The 20,096-nt window shown below is 46.6% G+C and overlaps 1 protein-coding gene across 1 annotated transcript; it reads left to right on the top strand.

Moving 5' to 3' along the window:
* The first annotated feature begins 251 nt into the window (after positions 1 to 251).
* Positions 252 to 19,794, top strand: CLEC20A (C-type lectin domain containing 20A). The gene is given in 9 exon segments (XM_059930751.1): positions 252 to 398; positions 400 to 640; positions 2,188 to 2,253; positions 3,912 to 4,277; positions 11,699 to 11,938; positions 13,181 to 13,861; positions 16,661 to 16,780; positions 17,710 to 17,795; positions 19,633 to 19,794. Coding segments are annotated over 9 exon segments (2,028 nt in total). The 3' UTR covers positions 19,714 to 19,794.
* The last annotated feature ends 302 nt before the right edge of the window (positions 19,795 to 20,096 follow it).

Here is a 20,096-nt window from a genome sequence, read left to right as displayed (position 1 = left end):
CCTGCCCAGGATGGGGAAGAGGGAAGGGGGAGATGAGAAACGGGAGAATGGGGGATCGAGGGAGCAGGTGAGGATGGCCAGTCTTTCAGGCCAAGAGAGCAGCTTGTGCAGAGGCCCGGAAGCAGAGCTGTGGTGCTGTGCAAGTGGAGGGCGGGAGGGGAGGGGTGGAGTGGGTTAGGAGAGGCTGGGGAGGCTGCCTGTGGTGTGGCCGAACACCCTGGATTTGGGAGTAGGGTACGGGCAGCCACACTATGACAATCTCTCCTGCCCCAGCCCTGCAGCTGACCAGTGACAGCAAGACCTTCTGGAGGGTGGAAGAGGAGCTGAGCTGGCCTGAGGCCCTGGAGTACTGCCGGCAGCGCCACACAGACCTGGCCGAGCTGCAGAGCACGGGGCGACTGGAGCAACATCAGGACCCTCTCTTCCCTTACCAGCAGCCCCGCGGCCTGGATCGGCCTCTTCTTCGACGTGCGCCTCGGGGGCCTGAGATGGTCCAGCGGCTCCACCTTCAGCGTGCCAGGGTGGAGCTCGCCGCCGTTCTTCGAGGAGGGTCTCTGTGCCACTCTGTATTCAATAGCCATTTTCCCCAGCCTGGGGGCCGCCTCGTGCACTGCTCAGAAGCCCTTCATCTGCTACTACGGTGTGTTCAGAGTCATATTCTGGGCCTGGTCTTCCTCCTAGGGTTTTGCTTCTCAAGAGTAAATGAGAGAGAGAGAGAGTGAGCGAGCATGGGTCTGGCTCAAGCCTTTCAGAGGGTAACTATCAGCTTAACGCTTTTTTGCTACATTCTTCTCTGCCGCCTTAGTTTCTATCTCTTCTGTCCCTCATTCCAAAGGCTCCATCAGAGAAATGGGTGTAAATCAGGGTAGTCAAAAAGTAAAATCTGAAATGTTCCACTATGTCCCCTCCTTCTGCCAATTAAGGATCTGGGGAAAGAGGAAAAAGAAAGGGAGGAAAATGGGAAAGTCAGGTTGGGGATCCATTTGCGTCTGTGCAGGAACCAGAGCAGAGTCCAAGGTCTCTCTCCTCATTAAGCGCGGGGTGGCTTTGTCTCGCAGGGCTGGGGGAATGTGGCACAGCCACTCTCTGGGAGAACCCTTGCTTTGGGGAGGTAGGTGGGTGCCCCTCTGCAGAAAAACCATTTACTCAGTGCACGTGGTGCCGGCTGTTGGGGAACGGCCCCCCATCCTTGCCCCCTGGCTGGCTCCTCTCTGCCCAGGCAGCCCATGCCACTGACCCTTGTCTTACAGGTGCTGAGATCACACAGGGGATGGTTATAGACAGCATGTTCCTGATAAACAGTGCCAGTGTCTGCTTTTCTCTCAGTCAGCCAAGGCACACCCCAAGTCCTCAAATAGGGGTATGGGGGACCAACCCGACGTGTCCCCAGTTCTCTGCACACCATGCCCGTCACGGGGCCTTGAAATGTAGCCCAGGGTAGCCTAGGTTTGATCTTGCAATTCCCAAGCCAGAAAAGAGATTTTTCCAGGAGTGGTGAGTGTGCCGGGGTGGGAGTGGGAGTCCGCTTGAAGGAAGGGCTGTGTGTGCGGGGCTCTCCCTCACTCCCCCTGGAGTCTTTGGACTCCACCCAGACGCGTCCTAACTGCACCCACTTCTCTCCAGCTCTGCAGGTCCACACACCGGCACAGCTCTCCGTGGCGTCTGCACGGCCCCCTCCCGTCTGTTCTGTACAGAGTGAACTCTTAAAAATGTAAATCAGACCACTTTGCTTAAACACATTCAGTAGGTTCCCTTAGCACTTAGAATCACTTCCTTTTTGTAGCCAACCCAGCCCTGCTTGAGACCCTTGGCCTCATCTCCTATTTCTCTCCCTGGCCACACTGGCTGCTTTCCACTCCTCAAACACATGTGGCCCCTTCCCACCTTAGCTCTGCCTGGGGTATTCCTTCCTACCTCTTTGCAAGGCTGGCTCCTTCTCATATTCTCCTCAAGAACAAAGATCTTGCTTGTCTTATACCTGTTATTTTTCCAGGGCCTACCATAGTGTCTGTCACACAACGGCTGCTCAATGTATATATCTATTTATGGAATACACGTAGATAGGAACAAAGGAGCCTCTCTACCCTGGAGCTACGTTTCTCCTGCTTCAACTTGGCGGTTCCCGGTGCCCGCAGAGCACACTGGGCAGCCGCACTCCCGCCCCATAACATGTGGCCCGTTTCACAGATCCTGCCCTGGAGCCCCACACCCTCCTGGAACCGGCTCTCAGCCTGACCACCTCTCCAAAGCCAGGTGCACACCCAGGGCTCCAGGGCTCTGCCTTCCCTTGCACTTGTCCACCTGGGCCAGCTGGCTTCCCCCACCCCTGCCTGGCCCAGGGATCCCCTGGCTTTGCGGCCCCCAGGCTGACACCCAAGCAGAGGCTCAATGCTTTTGTTATTCAGCTGGCCCCGGGTTGGGGGGGGGGGGAGGAGCGGGGGGGGGGGGTTGGGGGAAGGTCTCCAACCAGTCCAGGCTGCATCCCAGTCTTCTGGTGCCCCTACCCTTAGCGGCTTGCGGGTGGGGGGCAAGGGCAGCACCTCTCCACAGTCCAGGCTCATCCACCTGCTGAGGGGGATATTACTGCCCTGATATTTTACAAAGCGTTTCTTGGTGTCTGGTTACAGACATTTCAAAGGAAATTCACTCCTCAGCCTGCTTTGTAAAGTCGGTTTTCTGCTTGTTGTGGAACATGGCGCTGCGGAGTGAAGATAGCACAGGCTTCTGAGGAGGGCAGACCTGCACTTGAATCTCGTCTTGCCACTTAATAAGGCATGAGTTTGGGCAAGTCATCACCTCCCCGAGTCTCCCTTTTCTCCTCTGTAAATGAGGTTAATAACATCTGCGTCTCAGGATTATAGTGAGGATTTTAAAAGATGACGTGTGCGACACGCAAAGCTCAGGGCTGGTGAGGACTAGGTGCTTAAAAAAGGGTAGCTTTAAAAGACCAGTTTAGATAGGGAACATGAGGGAAATAGGCAAATCTCGACGGGGCTTCGGTGAGCAGGCATGTGTCAGAGAGTTTGGGAGGCCCTATTTGACTCTGAGGATGTGATACCCAATTTTGCAAACAGAGGTGTTTCCTTTAACAGGTCTCTGGAATCAATCCCTCAGGTGGTGCCAAAGCACCTCCTTTCCAAACTTCCCTTGTTTAGAATCACAGATGCTTGTGTGCTGCAGATGAGACAGGCCTGGCCAGGGGCAGGGCAGGCGGGGGCTGGAGGTAGAGGCTGTGAGAGGCTGAGTCTTGGTCTGAGCTCCACCAGAAGTCAGGGCCACTGACCAGCCGGTGTGCCCCTCGCCAGGTTCACCTCTTGTCCCTGGCTCTCCTGATGGTGTGAGCCTGAGACTATCACACACTCCCTCTATCCTACCTCAGCCGGGAGCCTCCTGAGAGCCCGTGCGGCAGGCACAGACCCTGGAAACCACAAATGAGGCTGAATCCAGACCAGGATCGTCCCATCTCCCTCATCACCTCCCCGCAAAGTTTAACCCTACCATTTAATTGCGTGTTTAATATTTGCACACGCTGTGGTAAATCATTTGTATACGTGGTTTCATCTAATCCTTTAAACGAAATACATTTAGGTACTATTACTATCCCTGTTGTACAGATGGAGAAATTGAGGCTTAGACTTGACTTGTAAGGCCATACAGCCAAGAGAAGAGTTCTTAACCCCTGCCTTTCCTAATGAATGGTCTTTCCCCCAGCTGCTGCTATGATAGCTCATTCATTCTCCCAGTCTGGTATTTAGTTTGCCTATAAACTTGTGGGTTTGAGCAAACCTAACACCTGAGGATGGGGAACAAGGGCAGGGCCCAAACCAGGGCTCTGTCCTGGGGGCGATGAGCGCTGAGCAGGCAGAGATCCCGGACCTCAAGCCTGTGGTCTCTACATTCTTTGCCCGCAGCTGAGGTTCAGATCAGCAATCTGAACTTCAAGCGATTTGACCAAGAAAGGAAGTGGCTGGCAGCTGTGCGGTACTGCCACAGACACCACACAGACCTGGCTGACCCGCAGACAGTGACTGAGGAGACAGACAAGGGGGCCTTGAAATCCATCATGAGTAAGACTGAGGCCTGGGTTGGCCTCTACTTCAGTGCGGCCTCTGGGTCTCTGAGATGGTCCAGCGACGCGGGTGCCAGCGTCCCGACCTGGCTGCAGGTGCCTGAGTTTGGGGCAGGACTGTGTGCGGGTCTCTGCAGCTACTGGAGCTTCTCCCCCAGAATTTCTGCAGTGGCCTGCTCTTCCCTGAAACCCTTCATCTGCTTCGATGGTGCGTGACAGTCGTCCCCGCTGCCCCTTGACCCACCAAGGCTAGGCTGGGATGGGAAATGGGTTTTCTTGGCAGCCGGAGGCGGTGAGGATACACCTAAGGAAGTATTTCTAGATTCCGAGGGGAGCGGAGTTCTGGAACAGGTTTTAATTTAATTCTGGGGCATCTTTAAAGAATGGAACGCACCCCATCTAGCCTCAGGGCATCAGCAATTAGCAACAGCAATTACTTATTGCGCAATAAAGAGGTGAAAAGTGTGGCCTGTGGAATCAGACTTTATCACTTGCTAGAAATAAGGTGAGCGGCATCTCTGAGCCTCATTTCCCTCATCTGGAAAAAACAAAATGGTATTGATGATGCACCTCATAAGATGGCTTTGAAGAATGAATGAGAATAAATATAAGGGACCTAGTAGAGACCCTGGCACAGAGTAAGCACCCAAAAGATACTAGCTACTGACACTGTTTGTTTTTTTTTTTTTTTTTTAAGATTTTTAGAAATTTCATGTAATGTCTGAAACATTTATATTAACATATTTCCATACATATTTCCATACAAGTACAAATATAAGATTTTTAGAAATTTCATGTAATGTCTGAAACATTTATATTAACATATTTCCATACATATTTCCATACAAATACAAATATGATTTTTAGAAATTTCATGTAATGTCTGAAACATTTATATCAACATATTTCCATACATATTTCCATACAAATACAAATATAAGATTTTTAGAAATTTCATGTAATGTCTGAAACATTTATATTAACATGTTTCCATACAAATAACCCAATGAAAGTTTAGTATTAGTTGTTTTGTTTGTTTTTTTATACTGCAGGTTCTTATTAGGCATCAGTTTTATACACATCAGTGTATACATGTCAATCCCAATCGCCCAATTCAGCACACCACCATCCCCACCCCACCGCAGTTTTCCCCCCTTGGTGTCCATATGTCCATTCTCTACATCTGTGTCTCAACTTCTGCCCTGCAAACTGGCTCATCTGTACCATTTTTCTAGGTTCCGCATACATGCATTAATATACGATATTTGTTTTTCTCTTTCTGACTTACTTCACTCTGTATGACAGTCTCTAGATCCATCCACGTCTCAACAAATGACTCAATTTCGTTCCTTTTTATGGCTGAGTAATATTCCATTGTATATATGTACCACATCTTCTTTATCCATTCGTCTGTTGATGGGCATTTAGGTTGCTTCCATGACCTGGCTATTGTAAATAGTGCTGCAATGAACATTCGGGTGCATGTGTCTTTTTGAATTACGGTTTTCTCTGGGTATATGCCCAGTAGTGGGATTGCTGGGTCATATGGTAATTCTATTTTTAGTTTTTTAAGGAACCTCCATATTGTTCTCCATAGTGGCTGTATCAATTTACATTCCCACCAACAGTGCAAGAGGGTTCCCTTTTCACCACACCCTCTCCAGCATTTGTTGTTTGTAGATTTTCTGATGATGCCCATTCTAACAGGAGTGAGGTGATACCTCATTGCAGTTTTGATTTGCATTTCTCTAATAATTAGTGATGTTGAGCATCTTTTCATGTGCTTCGTGGCCATCTGTATGTCTTCTTTGGAGAAATGTCTATTTAGGTCTTCTGCCCATTTTTGGATTGGGGTGTTTGTTTCTTTGATATTGAGCTGAATGAGCTGTTTATATATTTTGGAGATTAATCCTTTGTCCGTTGATTCATTTGCAAATATTTTCTCCCATTCTGAGGGTTGTCTTTTCGTCTTGTTTATGGTTTCCTTTGCTGTGCAAAAGCTTTGAAGTTTCATTAGGTCCCATTTGTTTATTTTTGTTTTTATTTCCATTACTCTAGGAGGTGGATCAAAAAAGATCTTGCTGTGATTTATGTCAAAGAGTGTTCTTCCTATGTTTTCCTCTAAGAGTTTTATAGTGTCCAGTCTTATATTTAGGTCTCTAATCCATTTTGAGTTTATTTTTGTGTATGGTGTTAGGGAGTATTCTAATTTCATTCTTTTACATGTAGCTGTCCAGTTTTCCCAGCACCACTTATTGAAGAGACTGTCTTTTCTCCATTGTATATCTTTGCCTCCTTTGTCATAGATTAGTTGACCATAGGTGCGTGGGTTAATCTCTGGGCTTTCTATCTTGTTCCATTGATCTATGTTTCTGTTTTTGTGCCAGTACCATATAGTCTGAAGTCAGGGAGTCTGATTCCTCCAGCTCCATTTTTTTGCCTCAAGACTGCTTTGCCTATTCGGGGTCTTTTGTGTCTCCATACAAATTTTAAGATGATTTGTTCTAGCTCCGTAAAAAATGCCATTGGTAATTTGATAGGGATTGCATTGAATCTGTAGATTGCTTTGGGTAGTATACTCATTTTCACAATGTTGATTCTTCCAATCCAAGAACATGGTATATCTCTCCATCTGTTGGTATCATCTTTAATTTCTTTCATCAGTGTCTTATAGTTTTCTGCATACAGGTCTTTTGTCTCCCTAGGTAGGTTTATTCCTAGGTATTTTATTCTTTTTGTTGCAATGGTAAATGGAAGTGTTTCCATAATTTCTCTTTCAGATTTTTCATCATTAGTGTATAAGAATGCAAGAGATTTCTGTGCATTAATTTTGTATCCTGCAACTTTACCATATTCATTAATTAGCTCTAGCAGTTTTCTGGTGGCAGTTTTAGGATTCTCTATGTATAGTATCATGTCATCCGCAAACAGTGACAGTTTTACTTCTTCTTTTCCAATTTGTATTCCTTTTATTTCTTTTTCTTCTCTGATTGCCGTGGCTAGGACTTCCAAAACTATGTTGAATAATAGTGGTGAGAGTGGACATCCTTGTCTCGTTCCTGATCTTAGAGGAAATGCTTTCAGTTTTTCACCATTGAGAATGATGTTTGCTGTGGGTTTGTCATATATGGCCTTTATTATGTTGAGGTAGGTTCCCTCTATGCCCACTTTCTGGAGAGTTTTTATCAGAAATGGGTGTTGAATTTTGTCAAAAGCTTTTTCTGCATCTATTGAGATGATCATATGGTTTTTATTCTTCAATTTGTTAATATGGTGTATCACATTGATTGATTTGCGTATATTGAAGAATCCTTGCATCCCTGGGATAAATCCCACTTGATCGTGGTGTATGATCCTTTTAATGTGTTGTTGGATTCTGTTTGCTAGTATTTTGTTGAGGATTTTTGCATCTATATTCATCAGTGATATTGGTCTGTAATTTTCTTTTTTTGTAGTGTCTTTGTCTGGTTTTGGTATCAGGGTGATGGTGGCCTCATAGAATGAGTTTGGGAGTGTTCCTTCCTCTGCAATTTTTTGGAAGAGTTTGAGAAGGATGGGTGTCAGCTCTTCTCTAAATGTTTGATAGAATTCACCTGTGAAGCCATCTGGCCCTGGACTTTTGTTTGTTGGAAGATTTTTAATCACAGTTTCAATTTCATTACTTGTGATTGGTCTGTTCATATTTTCTATTTCTTCCTGGTTCAGTCTTGGAAGGTTATACCTTTCTAAGAATTTGTCCATTTCTTCCAGGTTGTCCATTTTATTGGCATAAAGTTGCTTGTAGTAGTCTCTTAGGATGCTTTGTATTTCTGCAGTGTCTGTTGTAACTTCTCCTTTTTCATTTCTGATTTTATTGATTTGAGTCCTCTCCCTCTTTTTCTTGATGAGTCTGGCTAATGGCTTATCAATTTTGTTTATCTTCTCAAAGAACCAACTTTTAGTTTTATTGATCTTTGCTATTGTTTTCTTTGTTTCTATTTCATTTATTTCTGCTCTGATCTTTATGATTTCTTTCCTTCTGCTAACTTTGGGTTTTGTTTGTTCTTCTTTCTCTAGTTTCTTTAAGTGTAAGGTTAGATTGTTTACTTGAGCTTTTTCTTGTTTCTTGAGGTAGGCTTGTATAGCTATAAACTTCCCTCTTAGAACTGCTTTTGCTGCATCCCATAGGTTTTGGGTCGTCGTGTTTTCATTGTCATTTGTCTCTAGGTATTTTTTGATTTCCTCTTTGATTTCTTCAGTGATCTCTTGGTTATTTAGTAACGTATTGTTTAGCCTCCATGTGTTTGTCCTTTTTACGTTTTTTTCCCTGTAATTCATTTCTAATCTCATAGCGTTGTGGTCAGAAAAGATGCTTGATATGATTTCAATTTTCTTAAATTTACTGAGGCTTGATTTGTGACCCAAGATGTGATCTATCTTGGAGAATGTTCCGTGCGCACTTGAGAAGAACGTGTAATCTGCTGTTTTTGGATGGAATGTCCGATATATATCAATTAAATCTATCTGGTCTATTGTGTCATTTAAAGCTTCTGTTTCCTTATTTATTTTCATTTTGGATGATCTGTCCATTGGTGTAAGTGAGGTGTTAAAGTCCCCCACTATTATTGTGTTACTGTCGATTTCCTCTTTTATAGCTGTTAGCAGTTGCCTTATGTATTGAGGTGCTCCTATGTTGGGTGCATATATATTTATAATTGTTATATCTTCTTCTTGGATTGATCCCTGGATCATTATGTAGTGTCCTTCCTTGTCTCTTGTAACATTCTTTAATTTAAAGTCTATTTTATCTGATATGAGTATAGCTACTCCAGCTTTCTTTTGATTTCCATTTGCATGGAATATCTTTTTCCATCCCATCACTTTCAGTCTGTATGTGTCCCTAGGTCTAAAGTGGGTCTCTTGTAGACAGCATATATATGGGTCTTGTTTTTGTATCCATTCAGCCAGTCTATGTCTTTTGGTTGGGGCATTTAATCCATTCACGTTTAAGGTAATAATCGATATGTATGTTCCTATGACCATTTTCTTAATTGTTTTGGGTTTGTTTTTGTAGGTCCTTTTCTTCTCTTGTGTTTCCCACTTAGAGAAGTTCCTTTAGCATTTGTTGTAGAGCTGGTTTGGTGGTGCTGAATTCTCTTAGCTTTTGCTTGTCTGTAAAGCTTTTGATTTCTCCATCAAATCTAAATGAGATCCTTGCCGGGTAGAGTAATCTTGGTTGTAGGTTCTTCCCTTTCATCACTTTAAGTATATCATGCCACTCCCTTCTGGCTTGCAGAGTTTCTGCTGAGAAATCAGCTGTTAACCTTATGGGAGTTCCCTTGTATGTTATTTGTCGTTTTTCCCTTGCTGCTTTCAATAATTTTTCTTTGTCTTTAATTTTTGCCACTTTGATTACTATGTGTCTCGGCGTGTTTCTCCTTGGGTTTATCCTGTATGGGACTCTCTGCGCTTCCTGGACTTGGGTGGCTATTTCCTTTCCCACGTTAGGGAAGTTTTCGACTATAATCTCTTCAAATATTTTCTCTGGTCCTTTCTCTCTCTCTTCTCCTTCTGGGACCCCTATAATGCGAATGTTGTTGCATTTAATGTTATCCCAGAGGTCTCTTAGGCTGTCTTCATTTCTTTTCATTCTTTTTTCTTTAGTCTGTTCCGCAGCAGTGAATTCCATCATTCTGTCTTCCAGGTCACTTATCCGTTCTTCTGCCTCAGTTATTCTGCTATTGATTCCTTCTAGTGTAGTTTTCATTTCAGTTATTGTATTGGTCATCTCTGTTTGTTTGTTCTTTAATTCTTCTAGGTCTTTGTTAATCATTTCTTGCATCTTCTCAATCTTTGCCTCCATTCTTATTCCAAGGTCCTGGATCATCTTCACTATCATTATTCTGAATTCTTTTTCTGGAAGGTTGCCTATCTCCACTTCATTTAGTTGTTTTTCTGGGGTTTTTTCTTGTTCCTTCATCTGGTACATAGCCCTCTGCCTTTTCATCTTCTCTATCTTTCTGTAACTGTGGTTTTTGGTCCACAGGCTGCAGGATTATAGTTTTTCTTGCTTCTGTTGTCTGCCCTCTGGTGGTTGAGGCTATCTAAGAGGCTTGATGGGAGGCTCTGGTGGTGGGTAGAGCTGACTGTTGCTGTGGCGGTCAGAGCTCAGTAAAACCTTAATCCACTTGACTGTTGATGGGTGGGGCTGGGTTCCCTCCCTGTTGCTGTGGCGGTCAGAGCTCAGTAAAACCTTAATCCACTTGACTGTTGATGGGTGGGGCTGGGTTCCCTCCCTGTTGGCTGTTTTGCCTGAGGCAACCCAACACTGGAGCCTACCCGTGCTCTTTGGTGGGGTTAATGGCAGACTCTGGGAGGGCTCACGCCAAGGAGAACTTCCCAGAACCTCTGCTGCCAGTGTCCTTATCCCCACGGTGAAACAGAGCCACCACTCGCCTCTGCAGGAGACCCCCCAACACCAGCAGGTAGGTCTGGTTCAGTCTCCCCCAGGCTCACTGCTCCTTCCCCTGGGTCCTGATGCACACATTACTTTGTGTGTGCCCTCCAAGAGTGGGGTCTCTGTTTCCCCCAGTCCCGTCAATGTCCTGCAATCCAATTCCCACTAGGCTTCAAAGTCTGATTCTCTAGGAATTCCTCCTCCCGTTGCCTGACCCCCAGGTTGGGAAGCCTGACGTGGGGCTCAGAACCTTTACTCCAGTGGGTGGACTTCTGTGGTATAAGTGTTCGCCAGTCTGTGAGTCACCCACCCAGCAGTTACGGGGTTTGATTTTACTCTGCTTGCGCCCCTCCTACCGTCTCACTGTGGCTTCTCCTCTGTCCTTGGACGTGGGGTATCCTCCTTGGTGAAGTCCAGGGTCTTCCTGTCAATGATGGTCCAGCAGTCAGTTGTGATTCTGGTGCTCTCGCAAGAGGGAGTGACAGCACGTCCTTCTACTCCGCCATCTTGGTTAATCTCTGACACTGTTGTTGTCACCACAGTCACATGGGAACCAGAGGCCCACCTGGTTATTCTGGATCTTGTGTGTGAAACGTCTCCTCAGCAACAGACTTCATCCTGCCTTGTCATTTCCATCTCTCTTCTCTTTCCTCCCTTCCTTCTTTCTTTCCTTCTTGTTTGTATCAGCCTTATTGAGATATAATTCATGTACCTTTAAAATTCGCTCTTTTGAGGTGGCCAGTATAGTGAGATTTAGTACATACCCAGGTGGTCCAATCAACACTACTAATTTTAAGACATTTGTATCACCCCCAATAAGAAACTCCTTACCCTTTAGCAGTGACCCCCCCCATTCTCTCACACCCTCAGCCCTGACAACCACTAATCTACTTTCTGTCTCTATGGATTTGCCTATTCTTGGCTGTTTCTTTTTGTGTTCTGGATTTGATGAGAATCATGATCCTTATCTGTAAAATAGAAACAATGGTTCCTCCCTTGTTGTGAGAAATAAAGATTGTGAGCATACCTGTCCTGTGACAGGTGCCCTCCTGAGTTTGGCTCCTGTGACGGGAGGCTGGTCATCAGTGTCTGGTGGGACCTCTCACAGGCGTGTCATGCGTGGCAGACCTGCGGGTGCTGTGTCCCCCCTCATCAGCCCTGCCCTCACACTCACCGGTGGTGTTTTCTTGCAGACCCCGCCATTGGACACCGGGAGTCAGCAGCCCTCCCTCAGCTCTCCTACACACCCTCCTCAGAAGTGACCATGGGGACAACGCCCAGGCCAAGTACCCTCCCCTGTTTTCTGCTCTCTATGGGTGCTTTGAGCCTGTTCTTGGCTGGATTCTGGGGTCTCCAGGGCCTGGGAAGTGGAGAAGGTGGCCTGGATGCAGCAGCACAGGGTGGGTCCCGTGGGATCCTCCCCAAAGGGCCAGGTAGGGGCCAGGAAAGAGGTGAACCAATGGGGTGGCGACCATGGGCCACTTATGGAGAGGGATTTCCCTGGGCCCCCCACTCTGCTGGGCCAGTTTGGAGGAGGAGGACTCGGTCACCATCAACCTCCTTCCTTGAACTGGACCACTGGACTTGCAGCTCCCGGGCCAGGGGACCCAAGAGAGGTTGTGCGGTCTCTCAGGTGAGGCGATGAGGGCCTGGCCTGGGAGAGAGACAGGAAGACCCCCTCACTGCCCAGCTGAGCAGTGCTTGTGACGAAAGATCATCAGAGAGGCCTCTGAGGTTCAGCCTCCAGAGAGGGAAGCGCAATAGAGGGCCAGACAAATCCCTTCAATTTGGGGCTTTTCTGGGAGGAGAGAAGATGAGAGATGAATTGTGGGGACATGGCTGGGAATGACAGTGACAGTGTTGCTTCAGCATCTTTAAATTCCTGAAACATCTTCACAGCTATTGCCTCATTTTGCTTCCCATGAGGTCTGAAGCAAACTAGGATAATTGAGGGTAAAAATCACTGTTCTCCTGGCATCTTTACAGATTCCTACATCTGACAACGGTATTATTGCCTTTTTGAGGACACACAGAAGTTAGGGGGCTTGCTCATAGTCGCACAGAGCTTTATTAATTCCAGGGACACAAGGAAAAGGCGGGGCCTGTTCCGAAGGAGCTGACAGCCAGCTGGGAAGAGGGCTCCTGACAGGCAGTGTTGCCTGTGTAGTCACAGGAATGGTGGGGACACAGAGAAGAGGATTGTCCCCGCTCCTGTAATTAAACGAGGATTTCCTGGAGGAGGTGATTTTGAAGTTAACTTGCAGAGGGAGTGGAGTGGGTCGGGGGTGCGTACCGCTGAGCGGGGAGGCCCCGGTCCTGAAGGGGTGGGGGCCCTGTGAGCTGCTAAGGAACGCGGTCCTCCCCCTGGAGGCAACAGATGAGGTTGAGAAGCGGGGGAAGAGCCTGTCTTCTGCTTCCCATCGAGGTCTCACCTGGCCCAGGCCGCACCTGGCGGGGTCAGGAGGCCCTCCGTGCTTAGCCCTGTCTGCGATGGGTGTGCAGGGCCATGCGCGGAAGAACCGCCCGGCCGCTGCAGGGTCCTGGAGCCCCGCGCACCGCGGTCCCCGCCCCGCACCACCTCCCCCCACAACACCACCCCCCCACCTCCCCCCCCACCTCCCCCACTCCGGCCGCTCGGCGCAGCGGGCCCCACGGCAGCCTTCTCTCTGGCGTAGGGACCAGCGCCAGCCCCGCGCAGGGTCCGGCTGCGGCGGCGCGGCTCCCGCAGCTAGTCAGCCCGGAGCCCGCCGAGCTCGGGCCCCGCCCCCGCGCCCCTCGCGCCTCCGCCTCCGCCGGCCCTGCGGCGCCACAGACCCAAGGGACGGTGGCGCCCAGCCCTCCGACCCACCTCGAGATCCCTGGGTACGGCCCGGTCCCCGACGGTGGGCCCTCGACCCCGCCAGTCACCGCCCAGAACACGTCCTTCGGCCCCGTGCCCCCGGCCTCCGCGCCGACCCCCGCCTCGAGCCCCGCGCTCCTGGGGAGCCCCTCTGTCCCCCAGGAAGTGACCGAGACCCCTCTGGCCTCCGCCTCGAGCCCTGCACCTGGCCCCGCGCCCCCGGAGGACCTCGTGACCCAGGGCGGGCCCGGGACGCCGCGGGAGGACGCAGCGGGCCCCTCGCCCGGCTCCACCCGCGGGGCCTCGGCTCACCCGTGGGTAGCGGCGCCCCCCGGGTCTACCACGTCCAGCCGGTCCCGCAGCGCCGAGCTTCTGGGGACGGGAGAAAGCACCTCGGAGCCTTTCGGCTCAGGGAGCTCGGCTGGGCCCCAGACAACAACGGCGCGCCGGAAGGGGGTAGCTCCGAGCCAGGCCGCACGCCCGGAGACCGCTGGCAGCCGGCCAGAGCCTGAGACAGGTGCCCGCCCACTCGCGTCGCTGGGGGTTGGGGACACCGCCCTGGCGCCTGGGTCTTCCTTTGGGGAGACCAAGCCCTAGTTTCCATGCCCCGGCCACAAGTCAGGGAGGTTGAGGGGGTGAGGGTATGTGCTGGGCCACATCTCCCGGCCCTGGGTGCATTCCAGATCACTCCATGGGGGAATCCTAGAGCCAGTTCACCCCCCTCATCCTCCCCCTAGGTAATAATTTAGGGTGGGGCGATCTAGGGCAGAAAAACCTATCTTTGGCTAGAGGAGTCTTTCAGTCAAGGGTTGGAATGCTGGGTCTTCTACTTACTGTGTGGTCTTAGGCAAACATCCTAACCTCTCTGAACTTCATTTTTCTCATTTTTAAAGTGAACAAAAACACCAGATGTCAAGAGGTATCTTTCAGTGCCTGGCATCAATGAATGGTAGTTATTACTATTCTAATCTCAATTCAGTAATGAAATGTTTAGTGATTCAGTCTCCCATCTGTCCTTACCTTATTCAGTAGACAAGGTTGGCCTCAGTCTCATTTTATTAATTATAAATGATTATGAATGATCACAATTATGAATTATTAAGATTGTGAAATCTCACAGGGCAGGGGCTGTTTTATGTTTTATGCCTCTTTATATCTTTCCCAGGCCTAGAATAGTGTTTTGCACACTGGTAGATGATTTAATTCAACAATCATTTCCTGAGTACCTGTTTTGAACAAGGCAGTGGATACCAAGATGAGCAGGACCCGTTTCCTGTTTTTAAAAGAGCTTACTCTAATACGGGCTAATAAGAGACAACCAGGACAGTTTAATTAGTGCTGCCGCAGAAGGGTGAACCAAGAGCCTTGGCAAGAAAACGACTCATTTTTTCTGCCTGCAAAGGTGGTGGTAATTGGACAAAAGGTAATGGAGGATTTCATCAGGCAGCAAAGGCTAGAAGGTTCTTCCTGGCAGAGGGAACAGCATGGGCAAAGATAGGTAGATGTGGAAATATGTGGTTTGGGAAAGACAAGCAGTCTGATGTGACTGGAGTGTCGGTCACATATTTGGGAAGGAAGCGGCAAGTGATGAGGGGAAAGAGCTAGACTGAGGCCAAATTCTGAAGGACTGGATCCTGCAGTCAGCACAGCCATCAGAGGTTTTTAGCAAGTGAGCAAAATGGTCAGCTCTGTAGTCAATAGAAGCAAGGTGGTTTTAATGACATGGGGCAATGCCTGTATCAGGATGCTAAAGGAAAACAGATGATTCAACATTATACATATAACACAGTCACAATAATGTTGAAAGGAAACATCAACCTATACTTGGGAAAAAAAGATTGGAAAGAAACGTGTGAAAATGTTAACAATGGTTAAATTCAGGCAACAAGAATATGAGTGTTTCCCCCCTTCTGTGCTTCTGGATTTTACAAACTTATTCATTTCACTGAAGAAATGTACAATGCTTTGGGTGGAGTAAGAAGAGGGCACTTTGGAGAGGAGACACAGGAAGTGTATGTGTGGGGAAAGACTTGCACAGTCCGGGAGAGTGGAACCGAGGCCAGATCTGGAGCAGTGGAGCAAGGAGGGACTTGAGGGGAACTGATTTTACATCCTTTGCAAGTGACATTAATTGAAGAAATATAAATACAAACACATTTTAAAAAATGCTCAGCTTTGTTCACTGAATCATAGCAATGCAAATTAAAAGCAAGATGCAATAAAAAGTTCTTTGTTTTAACTTAGCAGTTTGGCAAAGATCTGGGGTGATAATGCTGATAAGAATGTGAGAAAATCAGCACTGTCAGACACTGGGTAGCACAGTAAACTGGTGCTACCATTGCAATGCCTGTTAGTTCCAAAATGTGCATACTCTTTCATACAGAAATTCTACCCTTGGAGATTTATTAAGGAAATAATAATACAAGGTGCACATACACATATATACGTGTCCTCCACACACAGGTTGTTTGTTGCAGCATTGTTTATTACAGTGAAAAACTGGAGGCAATCTAATGTCCATTGAAAGCAGATTGATTAAGTTATGGTACATTCAGTGAAATACTATGCAGCCTTTAAAGAGAATAAGGTAGATCTTTACGCATTCAAATTAAAAATTCAAGTGTGTGAAGGATATTCTATAGCAAACTGTTAATAGTGGTTGTCCCTGGGTCAGGGGAGGGGATACTTTTGCTTAAATATTTTACAGTAATATACCACAAGAACAATATGGTTCAAATATTCCATATTTGAAAAAAAAAAAGACATCTGCAAGGCACTGACAGGACTTTGGTGACTGAACGTGACAGCAAGTGAGAGGGAGTAAGGGAGCAGCTGGAGAGCCTCAGTAGACGGGCACCATAAAGGGGGTGGGGAGGCTGCTGGGGGAGGCTGACCTTGGTTTTGGAATACATACTTTGAGTTTGAGGTGCTACCCCTTGATGGAGAGGTTGGGGGTTCCTGGGTGCCATGGTGGGGGCCCTGTGTAGCTGGCAGACTACATAAGGGCACTGGGCCTCTTGGGGTAGGAACTACTGAAAATAAACACTCGGTCCTGAGGAGGTATCTTATAATATTGCTAAGCCCCACAAATCCCGGTATCATAGACACTTTATGAGAGATGATGATGTAGCTACTGGGTACATGAGCCTACGGAGGTGAGTGAAGGATTGGCAGGGACTGAGCGTCCCACCCCGGCTGGTTTCTGCAGGACGGTGGCTGCCCGTGCCTGTCTTCTAGCTCAGGGGCGGTCACCAATCTCAGACCACCTTGCTCCTGGCTGTATTTGCAATAACTCGTTTATTTTCCCCTCTTGTAGCTGTGACCAGTGAAAGGAGTGGCACCGATATGACAGATGCAGCTACTGCCACTCAGGCCCAACATTTGAGCTCATCTAATCACCCAGATGCTAAAGAAAACACTCCAACACCAAAACCAGGTAACTGCTTCTGGTTACCAAGTTCCCACTCTTAACGACCAGGCATTTATATCTGGACAGCCACCCCTTAGCGTAGGGCGCTCAAGACCTTTTTGTGAAAGACAGCCTGAAATGGGAAGGGAACAAGGATGAGGATCCTAGAGTTGGTTAGCTCCCTGGCGATTGTGAAAGCTCGGGGGGCATGTTTCCTTACTTCAGAATCTCCTCTTTCTCATATGCAAAAGGGACGTAGTAAAAACGACCCTGCCTACATCACAGGGTTGTTTCAAGTACCCAATGAGATAATTATGCAAAGGTACTTTATAAACTATAAAATGCTGTACAGATACAGAGTAGTCCTATTATGAGGCTGTAGTTCCTGTGATTACAGCGTTCATGGCCGAAGGCTAGGCATGTTTATAGGCTCAGAGAACTTGAGAGTTTTCTGGGGTACAGCTGGCCTTTACACACGTGGGTCCAGGGGAGAGGTGAATATTTCCAGCATGGTGTGGGATATTTACTCAACAGATTTATTAAAAGGAAGAAGCAAGAATTCCCTGGCAGTCCAGGGATCGATCCCTGGTTGGGGACCTAAGATTCTGCAAGCTGCGTGGCATGCCAAAAAAAAAAAAAAAAAAAAAGAAAAGAAAAAAAAAAGGAAGAAGGAAAATACTGAGGAGACAGAAAAGAAAATAATTGCCTGAGGGTGGCCAGGATATGGGAGGAGAGCAGTGGTTACTCCACTCATGAGGCTCTTTCCTGTCAGCTACTAGCTGGTTGTGGCTGAGTATGTTTCTGTCCAGCAGTCTCTTTCTTCTTTCTTTTTGAAATCCTAAATCACCATGTAGCATCTATGGTGTCCAGGGGGCACTCCTGACTGCCAAGAACTTGAAGTTTTCAAATGGCTACGAGATAATTTCCCCTGAGCCAGGTAGTACTTTCTTTTTCAGGGCAACTCTTTGGAATCCTGAAAGCAGATTTTCTCATCCCAGTTCTGATGAACCCAGAAGACATGAAAGACCAATTTTTGAGTGAGGTGAGACTTCTCTGTCCTCTAATTTTGATCAGTCAGGTGACTTGACAATGCAAAGCAATCCTGTCGAAGCCAATACAGGAAGAGAAAAAGCTTTGGAAAGTTAGCTCATCTGTCCCCGTTGTCACCATCCTGGCTCATGGTGACAGGTTGGTTCATGTGCTCAGATCTTTTCTTACTCTCTCCATTTTTCCTGAGCTCTTAAAAAAAGTCAATACAGTATAGTCAGAAGGACCTAAATTTGGGTCTTGGCTTTGAGCTTATTAGTTGTGTGACCTTGAGCAAGTAACTTAATCTTTCTTAGCCTCAGTTTCCTCATGAATTAGGAACAACACTACCTAACTCATATGGCTGGTATTACGACAAAATGAAATATTCCATAAAAAGTGCTTAGCAAATTGTCTGGCACATAGGCAGTGCTCAATAAATCTTAGCTATTGTTATTATCAAATTATTATTCTGAATATACATTTGTTCCAGGCTTTTTTTTTCCTCTTGTTTTTTTAAAGTATTGTGAGATGAGAGATTGTGAAGAGGAAGAATTATTCCTAAATAATTGTGACAAAAGCCTCAAGCTGATTTTTGAATATGACCTAAAGGCACATTTTTCAGTGATATCAGATAATAATCATAAGATGTCAGAGCTAGAGAGTTCCTCATAGGCCATCTAGCCAAAACCATAATTTTACAGACAAGGAAACTGATTGGCATTAGTCTGGTAGCTTACTGCAATTTACTCATAGACCAAAGAAATAGCACTCAGGCAATTCATTCTAAAATCTCACAAACTGAAGTCTCTAGGAAGAACAGTTTGTGTGTGTGTGTGTGTGTGTGTGTGTGCGCGTGCCCGTGTGCATGCATGCACAAATGCCTGCCAGGTAGCGGGGAGGGAACTGGAGAGCTTTTGGTGCATTTTGCTGTTGAAGAACAGGTGCAAATGATGCAATTTGGCATCTGATAAATTTTTTAGTAAAAGTTCAAGAAATAAGACTGCAGTGCTGAGTATTAAGTAAGTCTACAAAAGTCAAGAACCGTTTTTTTTTTTTTTTTTTTTGGCAGGGGAGGGTTACCAAACCAGAAAGCATCTACCTTTTATTTTAAATTAAAACCAATAATGGGAAAATTGGGGTCAAGATGGGGAATTCCAGCTTCTGGTCACTTTTGTTGGAATATAGCTATCTCATATTAATGGAGAGAATTTCTACCTCACAGATACAAAGGATGGAATTGGTGGGGACAAGGTAGAGTATATTATCAGCTTTAGTAGCATTTACTGATAAAATTTGAAATAGGAGGCAAACAAAACACCTATAGCCAACTTATCCCAGTTCCATGGATGGGAGCAGAGAAAACATTGTAACAGACACTCACGCATTGCTCAAGAGAGAGATATGGAGTAGTGGCTGTTAACCCTATCTGAACTTAGAATCCCGTGGGGAAGGTTAAAAAAAAAATCCTGGCCCAGTCCTTAGAGAGATTCTATTTAATTGTTCAATGGTGGGTCTAAAGGGGCATCTCTACTCTTATTTTTTCAAGATCCCAAGTGATTCTGATGAACAGTCACGACTGAGAATCCCTGATTGTCATTCGTTTTAGTCTCCTTTGTCATTAAACTTTTTTTGTGTGCTGGGGGTGATAGTGGTGACCTAACAAACTTGATTTCTGTACTTTCCTATTGGTGAAGGTGCTAACGACAAAAGGCAGGTAGCTGCAGGGAGGCTAAGAAAAATAAAGGGTATGGCTGGACATAAAGGGTAGATGGGTGGACAGTTAAGGGCTCAGATGACTAGGAGGTCACAAGATAGCATCAACAACAGTTTCTCTCTTTTTGATGTTTCAGATCCAAGAAGTTTTAAAGCTTACATTAGGTCATGAGCAATTCAGATTGAAATGGGTTGGCTTTGAAGTAAACAAAAAATAGCACACGTCTACTGTGACCTGGAGTCTCCTCACACAATTTTCTCTGGATTTTGAGTGAATTTTAGTTTTTTAATTCATAGTAAAAGAGGAGTAGAAGTCACTAGATATGTGAAGAGGCTAACTGGTGGTATTTCAGACCTATACTTAGCCTTGTAAGAAAACTACTTATGAGACCTGCATCCTGGGGTTTTAAAGAATGAAGGTAAGCAGAAGATGGGGGTATTTGGAAATAACCTCGAGAATTACAAGCAAACAAGAACAAAAAACCCCAACTAGACAACAAAAATCCTGAAACAAACCACATTAATCTGTTGGGGAATTAAGAGAGGAACTGGTCTGGAGAGCTGAGTGGGGCCATACTTTCAATAAAGTGGAGGACATTTT

The sequence above is a fragment of the Balaenoptera ricei genome, chromosome 1 (assembly GCF_028023285.1).
Source record: "Balaenoptera ricei isolate mBalRic1 chromosome 1, mBalRic1.hap2, whole genome shotgun sequence".
In the NCBI taxonomy this organism is placed as follows: Eukaryota; Metazoa; Chordata; class Mammalia; order Artiodactyla; family Balaenopteridae; genus Balaenoptera; species Balaenoptera ricei.
The sequence above is the reverse complement of the archived record's forward strand: the minus strand, read 5'-3'. Positions and strand labels throughout refer to the sequence as shown.